We start from the raw sequence: 25,102 nt of genomic DNA, 5'->3' as shown, positions 1-25,102 counted from the left end.
CATATATTTGTCTTTAAAGAGCAGTGATAACTACCTAAACATATGTTTAGTCAACAAGTAGTTACTGAGTGCCCATTATACGCCAGGCACTGTTTTGGGAGCTTAGTTGCATAATAATGAAAATAAAGTTCCTTATGAAGCTTACAACCTGGCATATTTTTTTTTAGAAAGGAAAAAAAAATAGAAATATGCTAGTGGTCCAAACTACAAATAGTGACTCTTTTTGCAAGGGAGAGGGAAAAGTTAAGTCTAAAAGTTATTAGTTTATAAAACTTGATGGAAGACTCCCAGCACCTCTCTCAAAAGGCTAATAAAACCTAGAAGAAAGAGAAAATAAATGAAACTTTAAAATTAGAATTTACCTCTGAATTCCTTCAAGAATATCCTTCACCACCACCATTAACTTTTGAAGAGATACAAATGCTTCTTCAAAGGATGCTATTTTTGAAGAAGTCAAAGCTGCATTTGAGCCCAATCTTTGAAATACATCCATGCTAAAACAGAGAAAAAGAAAAGATATTCATAGGTATACTTGCACGTTTATTGTAATTCAAGCATTTCTAATACATAAAATGAGGTAATATGTATAACTCCTCTCTCATAATCCTGATTTATTTAAATCAGAAATAAGAGACAGTGACTTGTGAATGTCCAGGCTACCATTCATGCAAAGGATCTAGAGCAACAACTATGTGTGTCTAAGCTAAAGTAATACGGTACAAACTGTGGGAATGATGTTTCTTATCAAGAGACTGGAAGGCACAGAAGTAAGACTATTAATCTAAATTCAAGTCAGTACATAAGTACTAACAGTACTCCAGTACATAAAGATGAAGAAAAAAAAAAAAAAGACATCAGATTTACGTTGTTTGCTGAAACTAGAAGTTTTAAATGTTCATACACCTTACTCTGGTAATTTTAGAAATCTAGCACATATTAACAATAATTCGCAATTGGTCAACAATTAGTAATCACCTACATATTCAACAATATAAAAAGTGTTAAGTAAATGGTGAATTAGCCACCTGGTGAAATACCAAAGAACTATTAAAATAATGCTTATACCATCTATAAGCTAGAAAAATAAAGGTATATAAAAGTTATTTATATAACATAACAATCACCATATAAATAAATAAAAACATGTGCTGTACTGGGTAGAATAATATGCCCCTGAAATTTATGTTCGCCCGGAACCTCAGAATGTGACTTTATCTGAAATAAGATCTTTGCAGAACTTCCCAAAAGAACCAACTCTGCAGACACCAGGATTTCAGACTTTAGAGCCTCCAGAACCGTGAGTGAATAAATTTGTTATTTTAAATCATCTAGTTTTTTTTAAAAAAGATTTTATTTATTTATTCATGAAAGAGAGAGAGAGAGAGAGGGGCAGAGACACAGAGGCAGAGGGAGAAGCAGGCTCCATGCAGGGATCCTGACATGGGACTCGATCCCAGGTCTTCAGGATCACACCCTGGGCTGAAGGCAGTGCTAAACCGCTGAGCCACCTGGGCTGCCCTTAAACCATCTAGGTTTTGTCAATTTGTTATGGCAATCTTAGAAAACTATGCCTTAAAACACAGCTGAGTGTACATAATAATAACCATGTTTACTGGTTACCTTTGGTAGCAGTCTTCAAGGGAAGTTTCTCACTTCATAGTACTTTCCAAGGCATTTTTAGAAATGATTGTGGTACAATAAACATAAAATTACCACTGTAACATTTTAAAGTGTACAATTCAGTGGCATTTGGCACATTCACAATGGCTACAACTATCACCACTATCTAGTCATAGAACATTTTCATCACTGCAAAAAGGAAACCCTGTATTCATTAAGGAATCACTCACCATTCCTCCCTCCCCAAAGTTCCTGGTAACTACTAATCTGTTTTCTATCTGTATAGATTGACCTACTGTGGATGTTTCATCTAAAGGGACTCATATACCATGTGACCTTTTGTGTCTGGCTTCCTTCACTTAGCATGTTTTTAATATTTGTTCATGCTGTAGTGTATATCGATACTTCATTATGACTACCATTCCATTTTATGGATATATACATTTTATGATATACCACATTTCGTTTATCCACTCATCTGTTAATGGACATTGGATTATTTCCACTTTGGCTACTGTAAATTGTTGTGAGCATTCATGTACATGTTTTTGTTTGAACACCTGTGGTCAGTTCTTTTAGGTATATATCTAAGAGTGGAACTACTGGGTCATATGGCAATTACATGTTTAATGTATTGTTTTCCACATTCCTACAAGTGATGTATAAAAGAGGTAAAGAATTTTCACAAGACCACGAAAGGGGAAACTGAGGAAATCTGAAGAAATACAATGGTTAATAAGTATAGTTTCACCTTTCTAAAAGAAAAAGTATTTTGCAACACAGGGCCTACCTTTCCTTCAATTGAGCATCTCTACATAAGGGCTCAAGCATGAGTATATTGAAAAGTTATATAGTGACTCTGGTACACAATGCTTCTGAGGCATGAGAAGCAATGAAGTAGCAATATCAGCATTTTTCATGTACTGAAATGCTACAAAGGAAAGTCTATTTCTAATACAGAAATTAGCTGGAACTTTAACATCCAATGCAAATGTATGTATATTATAGATAAATTCTAAGATTAAAGTATTCAAATATTTTCTAAATGAAAAGAAGATTAAAATATTTTAGAAATGGCTTTTTAAAAAATATTTTATTTATTCATGATCAAATATTTTCTAAATGAAAAGAAGATTAAAATATCTTAGAAATGGCTTTTTTTTAAAAAAGATTTTATTTATTCATGAGAGACAGGCAGAGACACATGCAGAGGGAGAAGCAGGCTCCATGCAGGAAACCCGATGTGGAACTCGATCCCAGGACTCCAGGATCAGGCCCTGGGCTGAAGATGGCGCTAAACCACTGAGCCACCTGGGCTGCCCAGAAATGGCTTTAATCTATTTTATTTTGAAAATGATAATCTCAAAAAAAAAAAAAAAAAGAAAATGATAAAATGATAATCTCTGCCTATTATATATAGTAACTTTCTGATAACAAGACTATCTGATTAGCCAAAACATTGCCAATACGTTAAAAATAGACAAAACAAACAATAAAACCTTTGCTTTATATGAAAATACAAATTTTTAAGTATTGTTTTCCTTAGCTTACATGTTAGGTATTGGTATTTCCTTAGTATGACAAACTATGCATTTGTGGGAAAGAAATTATAAATGTAGCCAAGGACTAAAAATGGGCCCTAAATCTAGTGTTGAAATATAAAATAAAATTAAAAAAAAAAAAGAAAATAGATGTCTAAGAAGTGTTCATACTCCTTTGCTGCTAGGACAGATTATCTTAATCCAAAATAACAGTGATGCTGGGCTCTTGAACCTAAATCATATATATTATAGATTTGCAGATCATAAAAAGCATACAGTATAATCTGCAAGTCTATAATATATATGATTTTTTTTTTTTTTTTTTTTTTTACACAGCACATCCGGGCCCTCCTGCAGCACCAGCATCATCTGCCATTTGGTGTTCTCTCGGAGAAGAATATATATAAAATTATATAAAGATTATGAGCCTGGGAAAAAGTATGGGAGGGAGTGTTGGCTTACTTTAAAATCCCTTAAATTATTTTTTAAGTTGCTCCAGCAGCATTTAAGTAACTACTCACAAATGGTCTGTATCTTTTCATTTTACCAGGAACACAGTACTTTCATGTATATCAAAGGAATAAAAGTATTTCTTCCTTTTAAACAAAAGTATTTATCTTCCTTTTTACAAAGTCTTACATGAATTTTCCCTAATCCAAAATGACCTTTCCTTAGATTATTTTAGATCGTATTAAGGCTTTGTATCCTGCTAATTTGTTTAACCAATCTAGGTGGCTTTCATTGGTTTTGACATACATAGGAAATACTTCTCATGAAGGTTTCACATCTAAATCACCTGGAGATATATATTTTTTTTTTAATGCACTATCTTCTCAGTGTCACCACAGTCCTACTGAGTCAGAATTTCTGGGATAGAGCCTAGGCATATGTATTTTTAAAACTTTCCAGGTAAGTCTGATTGTATGCCTATTTAAGCATCACTGTTTCTAAAGCACCAATTTGATAAAAGACAATAAGATAATCTAATACATTAAAATCACAACCCAAATACTAACTGTTCATTGAATAACAGTAATGATGGAAAAGCCTAGAATTAAAAAAAAAATCTTGGGAATTTAGTACCTGTTTTGATATAATGTAATCCAAACATTCTCTAGGGTAGACCAGATTTCTTGGTGCCTGTTGGGTTGGGGAAGATGAGAACCTGAGAAAATGGTGATTTCTTGGTTATTAGACTTCATCAAAGAAGTATCTTCTTGCTTTTTACCCATTGTTGTTTCTGAAAGATTTTGTTTAAGTTTTGCCTTGACCTGGGGAAATAAGAATTACACAAATTTCAGCTAGTCCTTCAATAGTTAGTGAGAGAAACTGAATGCCAATTGTGCTTATGATGTTTTATCTTTCCAAGAGCTATTAATTGTCTTTAATTATGTACAAAATATTCCCAGAAAAGCATCAGAACTAAAAAAAAAAATTATTTCCATTTATATCAAACAATATTTCCAATGCATTTATTATAGTCACCTAATATCAATTTAAGAACACTATTTGAACCCTTCTACTCATATGGTATTGAATAAGACAGAGAACACTAGGATACAATAAGTATGTGTAACTCAAGCCTCTAAGTACCTTACAATCCATTAACAAGAATGAGATTGAAAAGGGTCATTAAACAACAACAGGATAGAATGTAATCCTTTAACAATGAAGAAACCACTGAAGGTTTTTAACTTTGGAAGTGATAGATTTAGAACTGTACTCTAAGACAAACTGGAACATAAGAGAGTAGAGACAAGAAAACTATTTAGAAGGCTACTGAAATAATCCAGGAGAGGAATCCTGAGAACTTGAATCAGGTAGGAAAAGACAGCAGAATAAAAAGAATAACGTATGCAATAAATATTTTTTTAAAGATTTTATTTATTTATTCATAGAGACAGAGAGAGAGGAAGAGACACAGGCAGAGGGAGAAGCAGGCTCCATGCAGGGAGCCTGACGCAGGACTGGATCCCAGGTCTCCAGGATCAGACCCCAGGCTGCAGGAGGCGCTAAACCGCTGCGTCACCGGGGCTGCCCTGCAAGAAATATTTTTAAGCCAAAGTCTAGATTCAGGGAATGAGGCAGACCCTACAATTTTCTTTTTAATCTGGATGCCTAGAAAAAATAATGGCACAAAGAATAGAAATATGAAGTGTTAATAAAGTAGAAATAGATCAAACTCCCTTAACTACTTCTACAAAGGAATGTAAAGGCATAGTTTATTTGGTAAAAGTCAAATACATAAATATTTAAAAGCATCCCATCTCAGATACATGTGCAGAAAGTGGTGAAGATGCTATTTTATTTTTAAAGATTTTATTTGGGCAGCCCCGGTGGCCCAGCGGTTTAGTGCCCGCCTTTGGCCCAGGGCGTGATCCTGGAGACCCAGGATCGAGTCCCACATCAGGCTCCCTGCATGGAGTCTGCTTCTCCCTCTGCCTGTGTCTCTGCCTCTCTCTCTCTCTCTCTCTCTCTCTCTCTGCCTCTCATGAATAAATAAAGTCTTTAAAAAAATAAAGATTTTATTTATTTACTCATGAGAGACAGACACAGAGAGAGGCAGAGACATAGACAGAGAGAGAAGCAGGCTCCCTGCGGGAAGCCTGATACAGGACTTGATCCCAGGACCCCAAGATCATGTTCTGAGCCAAAGGCAAATGCTCAACCACTGAGCTACCCAGCCATCCCAAAGATGCTATTTTAAAATGTGTCACATTCATTGCAATTTTAAACAGCACATTATCCTACGCCTTGCTGATGAAGGCAAAGCAGTGAACATATCATCTACTATACAGTCATAGCAGTAAGGTATTTGATGTATATTGATCTACATTTCTGTAATTTACGGTCACTTCTAGAAAAGCCAAGAAAGACTGGTTACCGAAAAGAGGAGAAACAGACTACAAATTTGTGTTTAGAATGTCAACTGCGAAGAATCAAAAGATATCTAGGTAAAGATACTAAGCAGGTAGTGGGATATGCAGATCTGCCACTCAAAGGATATAGCTGGGAATCCCTCTCACACAGACAAACCTCAGAAGTAGATGGGACCGTTAGAGGAGAAAATAGCAAAAAAGAAGGTAGACAAACTGAAGGAGGGAGGGAGGGAGAGAGGGAGGGAGGAAGGGAGGGAGGGACCAGCAAAAAGAAAAAGACCTGTAAGATAGGGGATGAGTCAGAAGTATTTGAAAGCAAGAGAAACCAAAAGAGGTAAGTTTCAGGAAACAAAGAGAGGACAATACCAAGTGCTGAGAAAGGCTGAGAAACTTGAGAAAGGGAGAAAGAGAGAGAAAATGGGGGATTTGATCAATGATAACCTAATTCACTTAACAGAGCTTGGAGACAGAATTCCACTTGTAAAGGATAAAGGAAGAGTGAGTGAAGAAATGGAAACAATGGTTATAGATTGCCCTTTAAGAAGTCTAGTAGTTGATGGAAGGTGCTAGTGCATAAAGAGCACAGCCAAGGACAAGTATTCAAGAACACAGACCTGAGCATATTTTAAATATTGATAAAGACACTGAACAGAGTATGAGCCATACTACTGATACGAATAATTTTTTAAGAAATCTCCTTGGGGTAAAGTATTAGGAGGGAAAAAATCTGATAGAATGAAACAAAACTATGACTTTAAAAACAGACGGGGTGGTTGTCTTGGCTCTGCTGTAACTTCTTTGTGAACTTATATAAAATAACTTCATTTCTCTAGGCTTTCTTGTTGATAATAGTATGATTTCTTTTTTTTTTTTTTAAGATTTTATTTATTTATTCATGAGAGACACTCCCTGCATGGAGCCTGATGTGGGACTCAATCCTGGAACTTCAGGATCACACCCTGGCCCGAAGCCAGGCGCTAAACCACTGAGCCACCCAGGGATCCCCTAATAGTATGATTTCAAAGGTTAGCTCACAGGTTGTTAGTTTCGTGTTTATCAAATAAAAAATTTCCAATACTACTAGTACTAACAGCTAATATTTATTGAGCATTTCTTATGTATAGAAACTTTCCAAGAAATTTATATCTATTAGCTTATTTAAGCCTCACAATGACCTCATGAAACACAGATTATCATTCTCCATATTTTATAACGGAGACATAGAAAGGGTAAGTAATTCATGCAAGGTCAAACAACTGGTAAGACTCATATACAGGACTTGACCTTCAGCAATCTGACCTTGAATGGAGTTATGATCTCTCTCCAACAATAAAAGTAAATGTTACCCTTTCCTATCTTTGGGGGCAGGAAGAAAAAAAGAAAGTTATTCCTCCTGTTTTTGCCTATTTCATTAATTATGCACTTAATAAATATACATGAATGGAAAGACATATGTTGTTCTGAGACATGTTTTTAAATCATCACATACTGTCTCTTTTCCTCAGCTCTCAAATAGTAGTGTATGCAACTGTGCAGATGGATTTCTTTAAACACCTACATAGCACTTACTAGTGCCAGGCACTAAGTGCTTTCCAAATATTAATCTATTTAATTCTCATGATAGTTCTGAGACACAGATTATTATACTCATTTTTCAAAAGAAGAAAGTAAGGCTCACAGAAGTGAAATAACCAGAGGTGAAAAACACAACTAGTCAGGAGCACCTGGGTGGCTCAGTCAGTTGAGTGTCTGACTCTTGATTTCGGCTCTGGTCATGATCGCAGGGTTATGAGATGAAGCCCTGTGTTGGGCTCCTCACTGAGCATGGAGTCTGCTTAAGATTCTCCCTCTACCCCCCACACCCCTGCTCTCTTTCTCTCTCTCTAAAAACAAAACACAACTAGTCAGGATGGGGATTCTCAGATCCTCAGACATACAGGTCTAAAGTCTATTTAAACAAGACTGACTTTATTCTATCATCTTGGCAGAGCAAGTCTTTTTTGGTGGTTGGAAGCCTTACAAAAGAAAAATGTATATATCCTTTTTCTGTTCCCACCTCATTTATATAAAAATCTGGAATATGATCAGTTAATTTCCCATTTTTTTTTTCCTCACAAGCCTTTTCAGAAGCAAATGAATGAATATTCCTCTTTTCCTGATTTTCTACACTTGATGAATTAAGTTTAAGGGCTTTTTTTTTTTTCTAACAGTTACTGTATTTAGATATTCTATCCCTGGAGATAATCTATTTGTTGTTCAAGTTACTAAGACAGGACTAAGTATTTAGGTCATATGCCAAATCTAATGCATTCTACAAAACAACTCCTTTAAAGGCATATTTTAAAAGTCCAAGCTAAATCACAAAGTTCCTGCTGATTTAAACAATCAATTGTTTCTAATATGAAAATAAAGGAGCAATATTCCAGAGCTCCAATCATGGAAACAACATAGGTTGTTTCCAGCAACAGCACTAATGTCAGGTGTTGAGGGATAAGCACTAATGAGGACATAGGTTCTTTACCAATGGCCTTCATGAATCTCTTGCTAATGTAAAACTGGAAAATCAGGATCCAAGTATAAATAACAATTCAATATTTTTAAATACTCAGTGGACAACATGTAGTAGGCATAGCATTACCTAATAACCCTAAAACTCTCACGCCACATTTTCATGGCAACTCCCGTCTCTTGGTTTCCAATTGATGAAAGGACCTTAAAACTGGATATTATTATTTTTATCATAATCAATCCTAATTTTTAAAATTTTCAATAATCTTAATTCAAAGACTGATATGCCTTGAGTGACCTGAATTTTCCATCTTGTTTACTATGTTTGTTTCACTAAAGGTGGAGTTTACGGTTCAGTTCTGTGATGGGAAAGGATAATATATTGCTCCCTACGCAATTCAAGCGCAGACTCAAGTTGCAATCCCCTAAACTTCCAGCCCCATTAATTCCTATGAATAGTTCTCAAAGTCACATTTGCTGTGGAAAAATAAAACTGCCAGGGTTTTTAGCAGGAATTATTACATATTTATTAGGTTATATATATATATATATAAAAGATGCTTCTTGTACTTCATGAGATACTCTCTTAAGGAAGTTCTTTCCTTACCAGCTATGGTTAAATTTAGTATCATATAATCCTCTCATTATTTTCTAGGTAGTGAGACCTATCTGACCATAAAACAACACAGAGGAAAACCTGGTCAACTCAATAACTCAGAAAGGAAAAAAAAAGATTATTATATATATATTAAAGTACATTAATGTCTTACCTACCAATTGTGATACTGAGTTTTTTTGAGCTGTTTCTGACAAATAAAACTCACAGTATTTTCTGAATTTGAAATTAGAAGACTGCAGGAATATTTTTAAAACTTATTTTATTTTTAAAAATAGACTATTACCAGAGACATAACTTACATAATTAATTTAAAAGAAGTAAAAAGGCATCGGTGCTAGGCAGGCTGCATAAAGGAGACTTGTTAAAAAATTGGTAGGTCAATTGCCAAAGTCTAAATAAGGTCTATAAATCAGATAATTGTATTATGCCAATACTAATTTCCTAATTATATTAGTTACATAAGACATCCTTGTTCTTTAGGAAATATATATATGGAAGTACTTAGGGGTGAAGGGGCATTGTACCTGCAACATACTCCTAAAGTTTGGGAAAAAATGTGGACAGATAAGTAGGTAGGTAGGTATATAGGTAAGGAAAACAATGAAGCAAATGTAAAAAAAAACAGTAACATTGGGGAATCTCCATAAAGGATATATATCAGAATTCTTTGAACTCTTCTTGCAACTTTTCTGTAAGGTTGAAATTATTTCAAAATAAAAAGTAAAAAAAAAAGACCAATTTACTGGGCACCACTGCCAGAAGTTTAATTAAGTTGGAGAGAGGCTTGGCAACTATGTCTTTAAAAAAAAAAAAAAATTATTCATGAGAGACACACAAAGAGAGGCAGAGACATAGGCAGAGGGACAAGCAGGTTCCCTGTGGAGAGCCTCATGTGGGACTCTATCCCAGGACCCCAGGATCACGACCTGAGCCAAAGGCAGATGCTCAACCACTTAGCCACCTAGGTGTCCCAGCATCTATGACATTAAAAAACCTTCCCAAGTATGTTGATGTATGTTGAGATCCACTGGTCTGGGGCATTGGAAAATGAATAGTCAAATAAGCCATAGCTTGCTTCCCTCCATAAATGAAATAATATAAAATTCCAACAGTGGCTGTGACACTGCTTTCATAAGAGGATGTGTTTTATAATTTGCAATAAGAATTGCTTACTTTTCCTTCAATTCACTTAATATTTACTTAATGCCTGTAATGTGTTAAAATAAGTCAGAATTAAAATATACTTTGCCTCTGTTGTCTAATACATTTTTAGAACATACGTGATTAGCTATTCTAAATGGCATTCCAAAGATATCTTACCTCTGCAAATGTTTGGAGTAGTTTGTTGACTTGAGCAAAGGCCTGGGGAAGAATACCATCATAATTTGACCTTGTACTGAAAGCATGTAACAAACTTTTAGAATCCTGAAGCAGAAATTTCACTGTTCCAAAATCCACTGCACTGTTAGCTGGTAACAGAAATTAAGAAGGAAAAATTATGTAAGAATGATTATTCAACACAAAAAAGTCTTTGGTAAACCAATCGAATGTTAATTATGAAACTTAAGAAAAATACACATTTACATCTACATACCACTCTTAATTTCTCTCTCTGGTGTAAAAAGCATTATAATTAAACTTAGCTAAAGACAATGTTCTTGGATTTGATTCAGGTATTCTGTATTCTTCAGAAAAGAGAGATAATAATTACCAAACAAGTTACAGATTTTCAAAACTGATTTTGTTTCATATAAAGATTACTCTGGAGGCATCAGAAGAGTCACATTTGATAAGCATGTAAGTTACATGCAGTACCTCTCATAACCAACTCAGTAAGTACGTAGTGATTTGCCTTCAAATTCCACTTTATTAAATGTAATACTAGATTGGTTGAAAATAATGTTTCCTCTCTCTACACGACACAACTTTAGCAAAAATATAAATAATCTGGGTAACAGTGAGCTGTGGGCAAGAGAAGCTAGAATTTTTTTTCTTTATAAATTAGCAAAGTGAGTTAATTTACAAAAAATATAGGTATAACAATTTTTTCTCAACTAAATTTTTTTTTTTTTTTAATTTATGATAGTCACAGAGAGAGAGAGAGAGAGAGAGGCAGAGACAAAGGCAGAGGGAGAAGCAGGCTCCATGCACCGGGAGCCTGATGTGGGATTCGATCCCGGGTCTCCAGGATCGCGCCCTGGGCCAAAGGCAGGCGCCAAACCGCTGCGCCACCCAGGGATCCCTCAACTAAAATTTCTTACGTGAAATTCTCAAACCAATTAGGAGAAGTAGTGACCATGATTTCAAAGATTTTAAAAGTCATGAATGATGAAATTAAGCAAATTTCTAATGTCACCAAAGCTCAGAACAGAAAAAAATCTTTCCATTATTAGGGTAAAGTGCTATATAACACTTTTCAAAGGCGTATAAAATAGCCATGTTATGCGGCACCTGGGTGGCTCAGTCAGTTTAGCAGCTGCCTTCCACTCAGATCATCATCTTGGAGTCCTGGAACCAAGCCCCACATTGGGCTTCCTGCTCAGTGGGCATCTTCTTCTCCCTTTGCCCCTCCCCCTCCTCATGTGGTCTCTCTCTCTCTCTCTCTCAATTAAATAAAACCTTTAAAAAAAATATAACCATGCTACAATGTGTTTGTTTTATCTTCTTTTAATGTTCACAGTTTCAGAGACTCTGTTATATTCTGAAACACCAGCATGGTTCTTTGCTGGTTTGTGAGTTAAAAAAACTCTGTATCACTTATACAAGTATTTGCTTAGAAATACTAAAAGGCCAAATGAAAATAAAAAGTGTATTTTAATAACTAATTATACAAAATTCAGTAATCTAATGTGATGGCTATAGCCAGGCTTCTGGCTTCCCCTTTATCAAACAGAGAAAAGTGTATTTCCTTATGAAGCATGTGTTTTTAAATTCAATGACTAGTTTAAATTCCTGTGGAAAAAGATTAAGAGAAGCTACACATAGGATAGAATACAAATTTGATGAACGCAGTAAATATCCTAAAGAAGGAGAAATTGCACACAACTTTTAAGGTGCTTCTCCAATGCAGTAAATGTTCAGCAGGGCTTATATCCTTGAATTAATCATTTGATTTCTGTCTTACAAGAAGTCTTTACTAAAATTATGTGTGAAAGGGAAATAGCAACGATAAATTCAGTTCTTAGACACGACATAAAAAGAAATCTACATGGTTGGAATACTTCAATGCTTATATAAGGTCAATAATCATTTAAAGTTAATATGAATAACAACATACAAAAAAAGCTATTCCACATAATTTTCTATGAATTGACCTAAAGGATTCATTCTTTGGGATACTAAATTTAAACACATATGCGTAATTCAACATCTGAAGATACCATTGAAAGAGTAAACAAAGTCATAAACTGTGATTTTTCTAATTCAAGATTATTTTAGAAACAAACAAAAAATTATTTTAGGGCAGAAGGCACCTTCATAATTCTATTATGGATTCTTTACAAGTTAAACATTATAGGCATCAGATTCTTCTAGACCAAAGTATAATAAATTATGCACAGTATGATTCCAAACATGATTTTTTAGCAAAATGAAGAGTCATCTCTTCACTTTCCTCCTATTCCCAGTTAGACCTGCTGCTGCCCACAACCTCTGAGCTATGTGCAAAAGACAAACACTGCCCACCCCTGGAAAAAGAGAAAAATCAAAGATGGCAACTGGATGCGATTTTTAAAAGTAAATCTTGTTCAAAATCATACATGATTTGTGGATTTTCTCTTTTGATAGAACCAACTAAATTATGCTTCCATTTGAGATATGGAAAATGTTTCCATACACCTTGCAAAAATGCTCTGAAGATGTGTCCAATAGATAGTCCCATGTCTCATATAATAATACTGCTTATAAATAACTTCTATAGTGAAAGATAATGCCTGGAAAATGTCTTTATTTTAAAAATTGGTAACTTTTTAAAACTGGTAATTTTTAAAAGTCATAAGGCACTGAAGCAGATGCTTTAAATCCCCTGAGGTAATTTTCAAAGATACAAAACATTTTCCAAAAGTTAACATTTCAAGGGAAAGAGAGAGAGCTGTGGTATACCTCCCACAGAATATGTTTCCGTTTTTGTTTTGTTTTAGCTTCCAGGATGCTTTATGTTAAAAATCTGTGTTCAGGTTTTACAATAATTGTTTGCACATGTTTCTTATTCTTCTTATTCTTCATTACCTGGTTCTTGTGACTTTAAACTTGGCTTAAACCATCTTGTGCTCAGGTTGTTACTTAATGGCCCTCTTATACTCACAGTTATTTTTCAAAAGTAGACAGGATACACTAATACATAAAATAATAAACAGAATAGATCATTGCATATTAAGAGTTCAAAAAAGTCAAGGACTAACTGAACATAATAATTGTTACATATACTTTGCTTTTTAAAGCTATAGTAAGAAAAATCTAGTTGTCTGACTTTAGACAAATCACCCTCTCAGGGCTGGTTAGTCTACTTATAAAACATGAGCTTTCATAACATTTGATCAGTGCTTTTCCCATCTTTTTCTTTTTAGCAGAAACTTTTTTTTTTTTCAAAGCCTACATGGAATCTCCATATATAAATTGATAAAAGAAAACTGCACAGCTCAAGTCCCACCAACTTCCCAGGTTTCCCATCAATCTTTCCACCTCCATTCTTTGGCAGCTACAGAAGCACTTCAGGAAGGTTCTGTGCAACATGGCTTTATTAAAAACTACCAAGTAAGTGGCTGACTATAGTTTCTTCTGGTTTGAGAATTCACTATGCACCAAAGACAAACATTTCCTATTCCTTAACCATATATTTTAGATAGATACTTTAATATACTATTTCTAAAATTAGTACATGGAATGTGGACAAACTTGTGTATTAAACACAGTAAGAAATAAAAATAGTCTAAATTTCACTTACATACCTGATAAACTGTAAAGTATGGTTTTAAAGTTTCAAACACTATAAAAAATGATAAATTCACTATACCAAGGAATATCAACAGTGATACCATTAATAGTCATAAGCTTTGTGAACTGCATCCATTCATGCAGCTGCCACAAGTTCCTTTTAGAAATTAGAAGTAAAAATGATTAAAAAATAATTGACCAATTTCTTATTAATTCATCTTCACATTTCATGGAATGTATCAGCTAGCCTGACTTTAACACACATTGCTAAAGAGAAAATAAAAAATCCATACCTTTACAGAGATTTTCATATAGGCTCTCAATGGTTAAGAGCAAATTCTTCTCCATAACTAATCCAAATACAGCCAACCAGTGTTTTCTAAAGCACTGTAATAAATGAATTAAAGTCCATGGTGGTTTCAAATACAGCATCTAAAAAGTATTTAGAAAAAATTATCACCTAATTTATTATTCCTATTATTAAAGAGTACCTATTTAGGAGTTTTCCATATATATTTCTGAGCAAAATATATTATTTGAATTCTTTTTTTTTTTTTTTAAGATTTTATTTATTTATTCATGAGAGACACAGAGAGAGGCAGAGAGAGAGAAGCAGGCTCCCTGTGGGGAGCCTAATGCAGGACTTGATCCCAAGACCCCAGGGATCATGACCTGAACCAAAGGCAGACACTCAACCACTAAGCCACCCAGGTGTCCCTAGTTGAATTCTTTTAAAATTAAAAGATGTTTTATTAAAAGCCAATCATAATCTCAAAGTGCTAATTCCATTTCAATTTATATTTTTGTAATATTTATTAGTATTGATTCTTATAGTTTCAGAAACTATATGTGCAAAATGAAAGCACTGTTTTAATCAGAAATATAGGTTTTTTTTTTTTTTTTTTTTTTTTTTTTTAGAAGCACAGTTTCAATCAAAAGAGATGATCAATTTACTTCCCGACATAGTCAATTCTAGGAAGAAATCAATCTATTTCATACAGCTACAGGAAAATCTATATAGAAAAAAGATGTCAATTATCACTAACACTGGCTACACTCTTGCAAAGACCTGTTTATAAAGGAGATTATGTTCATTTAGTACTACAAGATGTCAGCACATCTTGTTTTGAATCATTCACATGCAATGGCTTTCCCAGGCTCTATTATAAAACATCCAAGTCAACCCTCTTAGAATCTTCTGATCATTCCTCATCATCTTGGTTCAATACTTGATAATATAATCAAGCAGCAAACACATCATATTGACAAGTATTAGAATCTCACTAAATATCTAGGATAGATACAACCTACAATTGAGAAGATAGGATGTTTCTACTGTCTATAGATATGAACAGCAAACATTAACTAAAAAGACCACTATTGCCAAATGTAATATTTTACTGATTATAGGAAAAATATGGATGTAGAAGATATAAAATATCTTGCTACTAATGATAATTTTTATACTTTCTCATATTTATATGACATAAGCCAAAATACACACTTCTGTTTCTGAATACGTACTCTTATGGGAACTCCCTATAGCAGATATTCTAATTTAAATAAACTACAAAGAGAAGTTTTCCTGAATTCAAATTAAGATCCATGGGGGCAATGTGTCTAACACACAGTAAATACCTAATAAATACTAATTCACTGAAAAAATATAAATGATAAAACATGGTTTCTAATTTTTAGGAAATGTCCACCATTTAAGTTTTAAGAAGTTATTTCAAAAACTATTAAAAAATGGGATATAGATGATCACAATGAAGCTTACACATTTTATACAATTCATATTTCCTAAGATAAGGTCATAAATCTTTAGCAATGAAAAAGTAATTTTCAACTAATAGAGTTGAAATAACCACCTCCATCCAAAGGTTTCCAAAAGCAATTTTCATTTCTGTTTCTAATATTGAAGATAAAGCTGTTCCAAGAGATTTTTCAAGATCAGATACAATGCTTTCAAGTAGAATGGGTAGTCCAGAATGTGCAGATTCTTCCTCATAGCTCTCTTCTAACCGTGTTGTTTCTTTAAAACAAATAGTTATAAAGCTTTATATTTAATAAATATTTTACATATATAATTGGTATTTGGCTACAAATACTTCATGTATGTAATTAGTATTTAAATTACACAGAAACCAAACCAATACTTTACTTCTTAAACAGTATTTAGAAACATGTATCTATTGAATAATTGTTTTAGATGCAACATAAATATATCACATAAAAAATGCTTTCTTTTGACAAAAGCCAACAAAATATTTTTACTAAAACAGAAATTTAGGAAATGTGTAATATTTTAACCATAATTTTAGTTTTATTATTTTTTTAAAAGAAAAAATTAAAAGAATGCTTTGCATCTATTTATAATAGAAAGTGAAAAATTATGGATCAAAGTGTGTTTTCTTCCAAAAAATAATATATTCTTCCAATTGCAACTTATATCAGTAAACTGTTTTTGAAAGGACCAAAATCTCTGGTTTAACTACTTTTATGCCCTTCCCTTTTAAAGTGAGTTTTTATTATATCAATTGACATCATTTCATTAACATTACTATTTTGATACCTGAAGGCAACTGCAATGTCTTTAGGGCAAAATGCAAAATATTAAGTGGCTTACATCTACAAATACTAAGAATTTAAAGTGATAGTAACAGAATGAACAAACTGAAAGCATGTTACCCTGAAAAACCATAAACTAACATCTTCCTCTAATAAATGTCATTTTGAATATTATGACAAAAGAAATTTTATTACCAAAAAGGTCAAATAAGTGTAGCATGTGTATATATGACTTTTTATACAATTACACATAAAAAGGACATACAATATTAAGGATTTCAGCATTTATTTTTCCAACACAGGAAAAAGGTGGAGTGTGTTTTAAAATGTCAGGTTTAATATAACATTCTATCAAATATCAAGCTATAGAACAGATCATTCTGATAAAAAAAAAGATAAAACAATTGTACTGCCTTTAATTTTCTTAAGTACTAGTTTAAAATTAAAAATAAAACTATTACTAGAATCTTTCAAACTCTTATTACTGAGTTTTTATTGCATTAATAGAGGATTATGAATAGGAAGCTAATACTAAAAAGAAACTGAAAAGTCCTATTCCTTAACCATATATTTTAGATAGATACTTTGATTTCTCTCCACTTTGAATATTTCCTACATTTCCTGTAGCTACTATTAATTTAAAGGTATAAAATAGCATGTACATGGTGATTATAAACTGTAAAAATGTATGCAAGTATATGAACAAAAATTCACATTAATTTGTAAAAGCATATATAGAAGGCAGTAACATTAACTGTGTTTTCTCTTGGATTACCATTATAATTTTCATTTCTTTCTCTTTTTAAAAAAATTTTCAATTATTTCTACCAGTTGAGTACCAGCAAATATTTCAATGTTATTTTAAATGTACAAGATGAAAATTTACTATAAATTCCAATTGTTATCAATGTCAGTACATAAAAGACGATATATTTCTAATTATTTGTAGTAAGAATACTACCTGCTTTCAATTGTTGTTTAGATACACAAGGCTGATGACATACATCTGTGTTCAGAGATAAGTTTAGTAACTCTGCACTTAATTCTTCTTTACTGAGTGACTTCACACCACTTATTAGGCCTTTGTTTCTTAAATTTCTATCATCCCTAAGGTTGGGGTTAGGAGGAAAAAAATATTTTATTTTTTATAAGATAAATCACATGGCAACTCAAAACATGGGATCTAATCAGAGGTGGGTGATTCTCAGCACATATATTCACAAGGGTAACAATTTTTTTAAACAGAGAAGATAAAGGAATAAACACACAGAGTCACAACATATGAGCTTTTGAAAATAATAATTATTATATATTGAGTGTTTTCCTGGTACGAGGCACTATTCTAAGTATTCTATACTATATATGTATACATATATATATAAAACAAACCATTTAGTTCTCACAGCAAATCTCGTATGTGTGGTATTTTTATTCCCCTTCCACAAATAAAAAGTTGGGGTATAAAGAAGTAATTTGCCCAAAATTATACCTGGTAAGTGGGAGCTCGATTTGAACATAGGAATATGATCATCTGAAGAGAAATAAACAGCCATAGTAGGAAAAGTAATTTCCACATTGTAGGCACCTACAAATTTACTCACAGTGAGCTTAAGACAAAAATGGTGAGAATTTGCTATTTGCTGAAAGAAGAAAGTATGATGAGAGCACGGTGCACAAGACCAGTGTATGTGGCTTTAGAAGAAGCCAAGGTCATTAATAAATGGAAAGACATCTAAGGGCTTTAGCGGGAAAGTGACATGATCAGATCCGTGTTTATTAAATTGCTGTTCTGGAATCCAACAGGCTTCCAGCTTTTGTTAATGGCAGAGTAGCCTGATCAGACTAAACTCCCCAGAGATGAGGACTAGAAAATTAGGATGAAAAAGAAAATAAAAAGCTATCTGAAGGCACTAGGGAATAATGAACAGAAGGCAGGAGCTGGAGGGGAGTCTATCCTCAACACAAAGGTACTGTGCTCGTAATATGGTCCATCTTTTTTTTTTTAAGATTTTATTTATTTATTCATGAGAGACAGAGAGAGAGAGAGAGAGAGAGAGAGAGAGAGAGAGGCAGAGACACAGGCAGAAAGAGAAGCAGGCTCGGTGCAGGGAGCCCAAATGTGGGACTCGATCCTGGGACTCCAGGATCACACCCTGGGGCTGAAGGCAGGACTCCAGGATCACACCCTGGGGCCAAAGGCAGGCGCTAAACCTCTGAGCCACCTAGGGATCCCCAAGGGTCCATCTTTTTGCCTGAGGGCATTTTCTAATTCATCAATAGCTTACAGCAGAAATCATAGCCACAATAACTTTGAAGTCAGAAGAGAATGTTTAGGGCTGGACGGAGCAGACAAAAAGTTAAAGGAGGAACTGAAGAAGGGAGGAAACCACACAGTAGAACTCCCAAATCTGCATATAAATTCTGCCCAGAAAAAACCAACATGGTGCCAAGAGACAAAGCAATCAACAGAAGTAGACTTGGATATGCAGATGTTGAAGCTGATAGGGAATTTTAAATAATTTTGACTAATCTGTTAAAGGTTCTAATGGAAAAGGTGACTAGCATGCAACATCACATGGGCAATTTCAGCACAAATGAAAATCATGAAGATTAAATCTAAGTACTAGCAATTTAAAAAAAAGCCACAGTAACAGAAATGAAGAATGTCTTCAACTGGTCCCTCAGCCAACTTGACAAAGGAAAGAAATTACAAACTTGGAGACAGGGCAAATGAAATTACCCAAAATGAAATAAAAAGAGAATAAAAGTTTTTTTTTTTTTTTAAATCCAGTAGCTGTGGAACAGTATCAAACAGTCCAACATATGTACCTGTATTAGTTATCTATTGCTGAGATAACGAGTTATCCCAAAACTAAGCAACTTAAAACAACACTTATTATCTCACATGGTTCCTAAAGGTCAGAAATCTGAGAGCAGCTTGACTGGTTGGTTCTAGTGCAGGCTCTCCAACAAAGTTGGAACATGCTGTTTGTTGCCAAGGGTTGCAGCCATCTCAAGGTTTAATTAGCCCTCATTCATGTGGCTGTTGGCAGGCCCTCCTCCATCAATGGCTCTTGGCTGGAGGCTTCAGCTTCTCACCATGTGAGTCTATTCCTTAGGGCTGTTCATGACATGGCAGCTTCCTTCCACAAAACAAGTGATTTGAGAGAGGAGAAAGCAAAAGAGTGCCCAAGAAGGAAGTCTCAGTATTTAATATCTTAAGTTTTATAACCTAATCTGATAGTGATAGTATATCATTTCTGATGCATGCTGTCATACAGACAACCAACCCTGGTACAATGCAGGAGGGGACTACACAAGAGCATTAATACTAAGAGACAGGGATCATTGGGGTCATCTTGGAAACTGGCTACTACAGTATAATTCTGTAATATCAGAAGAAGAAAAGAGGGAATGGGCAGAACTATTTGAATAAACAGTGGCTCAGAATTATCTAAAACTGAAGACAGGGCAGCATGGGTGGCTCAGCGGTTTAGCACCGTCTTCAGCCCAGGGCATGACCCTGGAGACCCAGGATCGAGTCCCACGTCGGGCTCCCTGCGTGGAGCCTGCTTCTCCCTCTGCCTGTGTCTCTGCCTATTTCTCATGAATAAATAAATAAAATCTTAAAAAAAATAAAAAAAGAAAAAAGAAAACTGAAGACAGATCGGAAACTGAGATCCAAGAAGCTCAGACAACACCAAGCAGGATAAATCCTTCTTCTCTACCCCTCCCCCAAGGTGTGCCCCCAACCCCCCAAAACACCTAGGCATATCCGCTAAAAACTGCTAAAGTAAACTCCTAAAAAAGCAAAAGACAAAGAAAAACCCTTGAAAGCATAAAGTAGGAAAACACTCATTACATATAGAGGAACAAAGTAACATTTACATCAGATTTCTTATAAAAACCATATAAACTAGAAGAAAATGGAGTGACTTCTTTAAAATACTAAAAGGAGAGATGCCTGAGTGGCTCAGCGGGTGAGCATCTACCGGGGTCCAGGATCGAGTCCCACATCAGGCTCCTTGCGGGGAGCCTACTTCTCCCTCTGCCTCTCTCTCTGTGTCTCTCATGAAGAAATAAACAAACAAAAAAATACTAAAAGGAAAAAAAAGTTAACCCAGAACTGTATATCCAGCAAAAACATCTTTCAAAAATAAATTAAGAAATAAAGACATTATCAGACAAACAAAACCAAAAATTTCACTTCCAATAGACTTGCACCTGTCAAAGAAATTTGTTTAGGCAGAAGGAATATGACACCAGACAGAAACTGATTCAAGTTTCATTAAAAATAAAGAAGAATACAAAAAATTGGAACATGAGATGAAAATATTCACGTTTCCCATATTTTTAATTGCTTTAAGTGGTAAATGATGGAAACAAAATATAACAAAATATGTGCTTATCATTTTTGTTAAGGTAAAATATATGACAATGATAGCACAAAGGATGGGAGAAAGAAACTGTTATAAGATCCTTACACTGTACAGGAAGTGATACATTATTTTAAGGTAGACTTTGATCAAGTAAGATATATACCATAAATGCTAGGGCAACCATTAAAATGTTTTTTCAAAAAGGTATAAATATTCAATAATGGAGATAAAATGGCACCATAAAAATCCACACTTATGAAGGAAAAAAGAACAGATGAAACAAAATAATTAGCAAAAAAAGGTAGATTTGATCCAAGCAACTAAATGTATGTGATATAAACTCATCAGTTAAAAGACAGAAGTTACTGGGTGCCTGGGTGGCTCAGTTGGTTAAGCACCCATCTCTTGATTTCGGCTCAGGCCATGATCTCAGGGTGGTGAGATTGAGCCCTGTGTTGGGCTCAGCACTGAGTGTGGAACCTGATTGAGATTCTCTCTCTCTCTCTCTCTACCCCTCTCCTGTTGCCCTTTCCCTCTCGTGCTCTCGTTAAAAAAAAAAAGACAAGTTGTCAGACTGGACAAAAAATAAAGTACCATTTACATGCTACCCACAAAATACTTACCTTAGTATACAGGTTAAAAGTACATGGATGGGAAAAGATGTACCATATAAATACTAACAAAACAAAATTGGAATGGTAGTATTAATACTTAAAAAAGTAGACTTTCAGAAACAGAGACATTATATAATGAGAACGTCAATTCTCCAAGAAGACAATCCTAAACATGTGTGCATCCTACTACAGAGTTGCATGATACATGAAGTAAACAAACAGAACTGAAAAGAGAATTAAACAAACTCATAATTATAGCTAAAGATTTAAATACTCCTCTCTCAATAATCTCAGAATAAGCAATCAGTAAGGTAATAGAAAACCTAAACAATACTATCAACCAACTTGACCTAACTGAAATTTACAGAATACGCCACCCACAGGAGCAGAATACAAATTCTTTTAAGTGCACACAAAACATTCACCACAGTAGACCATACTCTTGGCAATAAAACAAACTAATAAATTTAAAAGAAATCATATAAATTAAACCGAAGTGTAACTAAAGTACAAATCGATAACAAGGAGAAAACTGGGAAATGTGCAAATATTTGGAATTAAACAACAAATATCTAAATGTCAAAGGGAAGTTATATTGAATTGAATGAAAATAAAAACAGAACACAAAAATTTGGGGATCCCTGGGGGCCTCAGTAGTTTGGTGCCTGCCTTCAGCCCAGGGCATGATCCTGGAGTCCTGGGATCGAGTCCTTGCATAGAGCCTGCTTCTCCCTCTGCCTGTGTCTCTGCCTCTCTCTCTCTGTGGTGTGTGTCTCTCATTAATAAATAAATAAAATCTTTAAAAAAAAACAACAAAAAAAAGAACACCAAAATTTGTGAGATGCAACTGAAGCAGTGCTATGGGTAAATTTATAGGAGTCTCAAACAAATGATCTTAGCTTCTACCTCAAGAAACTAGAAAAAGGACCCAAAAGGGCATAGGAGTATTTTCTGGGGTCCATGGAAGTGGTCTATATACCAAGAGAGATGTGGGCTACACCAGCATATCTGCTGTCAACATCAGATAGTTAAGATTTGTGCTTTTCAATATCGTACATTGTCCCTCCAAACACAAAAAATCTTATAAAAATAATCATGTAGGGGGACATGGAGTGTATGGATATAAACAGAAAAATGGGAGAATTTTGGTAATTATAGCTGAATACTTAAGACTTTATTAACTCTTCCTCACTTTGAATATTGTTGAAATTCTCCAGAATGAAACTTTAATTAAAAATGAAAAATTATCATTATTATATTTTGAAGAATAAATGGAGGAGAGCAAGTGTGGAGGTAGAGAGCATAAATTAGTCTTAGAGTAAAAAGGAAGTGGAAAAACAGCATGGTGGACAAAGGATGATAGCAGGAGAAGTGAAGAAAAGATCGCACAGGACCCATTAAATTGACCAGATATAGATTATAAGGGAGGAGCAGTTATCAAAAATGACTCCTAGGTTTCTGGCTCTAGCAAATGGGTGCAAAGTGGCACTTTTTATTCAGATGGAGAAAAGTTTGGAAAGAAAAATCAAGAGTTCATTTTTAGAGACTGGTATGTGTCAGATTCTATGACACATCTAAGTAGAAAAAGCAAACAAGTAGATGAATATACTAGTCTAGAATTCAGAAGAGAGATAGAGATATGAATTAGAGGTTGCTGGCCCACATTCAGGATAGCAAATTTAAAGTAATGCACTTAGAATTAGGCATGATACATAGGACTGGAAAAGGGTTCTCCTAGCACTATCATTATCAATATTATCATCTTCATTAGCATTCACTGAAGTAAAGTAAACGTATCCTCACAATAAGTAGGTGGGACTTTCCCATTAGGCACGATTCTGGCCTTTTAAAAGGAAAAAATAAAAAACAGGCTCCCCTTGAACATGATAATGCTAGAATTAATATCTATCTGACTACAAATTTTCATTTCACTAAAACTGTTACATGTATTAATCCCAAAACAGTGACTGCAGAAATAACGGAGAATTGATAAAGTCCCACCAATTTAATTTTCATTCTAAGTTGAGCTAAAAAGCAGTAATTACATAACAATTCTCTCAAATTTAGCTTATCTCAAATTCAAAATGATTAACAGATTATTCTATTTCAGCCTTCCACAAAGTCCAAGATGATATATTATTGTAAATTGTAAATAACTGAGACAGAAATCTTTACTCCTTTAATCCCGAATAGAATACCATCTTTGAAGACAGTTAAAATGAGAATTTCGTTTTCATTTTTTAAAGTTTCATTTTAATTCCACACTAGTTAACATATAGCATTATTATAGTAGTTTTCAGGTGTATAATATGATGATTCAACACTTCATATATTTAAAATGATAACTCAGTCCCCTTATAAGAAAAACCTCAGGGCTATTCATTTCATTTTTCTTTTCTTTCTTTCTCCTTCCTTCCTTCCTTCCTTCCTTCCTTCCTTCTTCCTTCCTTCCTTCCTTCCTATATTTAAAATGATAACTCAGTCCCCTTATAAGAAAAACCTCAGGGCTATTCATTTCATTTTTCTTTTCTCCTTCCTTCCTTCCTTCCTTCAGGGCTATTCATTTCATTTTTCCTCCTTCCTTCCTTCCTTCCTTCCTTCCTTCCTTCCTTCCTTCCTTCCTTCCTTCCTTCCTTCCTTCCTTCCTTCCTTCCTTCCTTCCTTCCTTCCTTCCTTCCTTCCTTCCTTCCTTCCTTCCTTCCTTCCTTCCTTCCTTCCTTCCTTCCTTCCTTCCTTCCTTCCTTCCTTCCTTCCTTCCTTCCTTCCTTCCTTCCTTCCTTCCTTCCTTCCTTCCTTCCTTCCTTCCTTCCTTCCTTCCTTCCTTCCTTCCTTCCTTCCTTCCTTCCTTCCTTCCTTCCTTCCTTCATGTTATTTACTTATTTGAGAGAGAGAGAGCAGGGGCAGAGGGAGAGAGAGAGAAGCAGACTCTCTGCTGAGGAGGGAACCCCACTCTGGGCTCAATCCTGGGACTCCAGGATCATAACCTGAGCAAAGGCTGGCAGACACTTAACTGACTAAGCCACCCAGGCACCCTGGGCTTTTCACTTCTATAATTACTGCACTTCATCCAGAATTTAGGCATGATTGTGAAACTGTAAAACAAAAACAAAAACAAAAACCTCCACTTTTCAATGAATACAACTCAGACTCAACCAACAGTTTAAAATTGCTCTTCTCATACACGATGGGTACAATGTTGCTTAACATTAGGTGAGTTTTCTGCCTGTGTCTCTGCCCTCTCTCTCTCTCTCTCTCTCTCTCTCTCTGTGTGTGTGTGTGTCTCTATGAATAAATAAATAAAATATTTTAAAAAAATAAAGTCTTTAAAAAAAATTAGGTGAATTTTACTTCAGAACTACGTTATGAAAATACTAGTTGGGAATGGAGGGGAAGGAGGAGAAAGGTGTGTTGGGTGCTACCTTAAGTCCTTCACGTATAT

The 25,102-nt window shown here is 34.5% G+C and overlaps 1 protein-coding gene across 9 annotated transcripts in view; it reads right to left on the bottom strand.

Moving 5' to 3' along the window:
- Positions 1 to 25,102, bottom strand: part of SWT1 (SWT1 RNA endoribonuclease homolog) — a 95,053-nt gene that overhangs the window by 41,539 nt on the left and 28,412 nt on the right. For 8 of the 9 annotated variants that reach the window (XR_005362010.1, XR_005362012.1, XR_005362011.1 and 5 more), the window contains 6 exons: positions 17,632 to 17,777; positions 15,971 to 16,134; positions 14,393 to 14,531; positions 10,488 to 10,636; positions 4,245 to 4,432; positions 363 to 494 (listed from right to left, as the gene is read on the bottom strand). Coding sequence is in view for 6 of the 9 variants with exons in the window: in XM_038542301.1 (XP_038398229.1) it covers positions 363 to 494; positions 4,245 to 4,432; positions 10,488 to 10,636; positions 14,393 to 14,531; positions 15,971 to 16,134; positions 17,632 to 17,777 (918 nt within the window). In the remaining 3 variants the exon portion in view is untranslated. The remainder of the gene's footprint in view (positions 1 to 362; positions 495 to 4,244; positions 4,433 to 10,487; positions 10,637 to 14,392; positions 14,532 to 15,970; positions 16,135 to 17,631; positions 17,778 to 25,102) is intronic. The other variant, XM_038542303.1, reaches the window with a different exon arrangement.

Source organism: Canis lupus, chromosome 7 (genome assembly GCF_011100685.1).
Source record: "Canis lupus familiaris isolate Mischka breed German Shepherd chromosome 7, alternate assembly UU_Cfam_GSD_1.0, whole genome shotgun sequence".
NCBI classification, from domain to species: domain Eukaryota; kingdom Metazoa; phylum Chordata; class Mammalia; order Carnivora; family Canidae; genus Canis; species Canis lupus.
The sequence above is the reverse complement of the archived record's forward strand: the minus strand, read 5'-3'. Positions and strand labels throughout refer to the sequence as shown.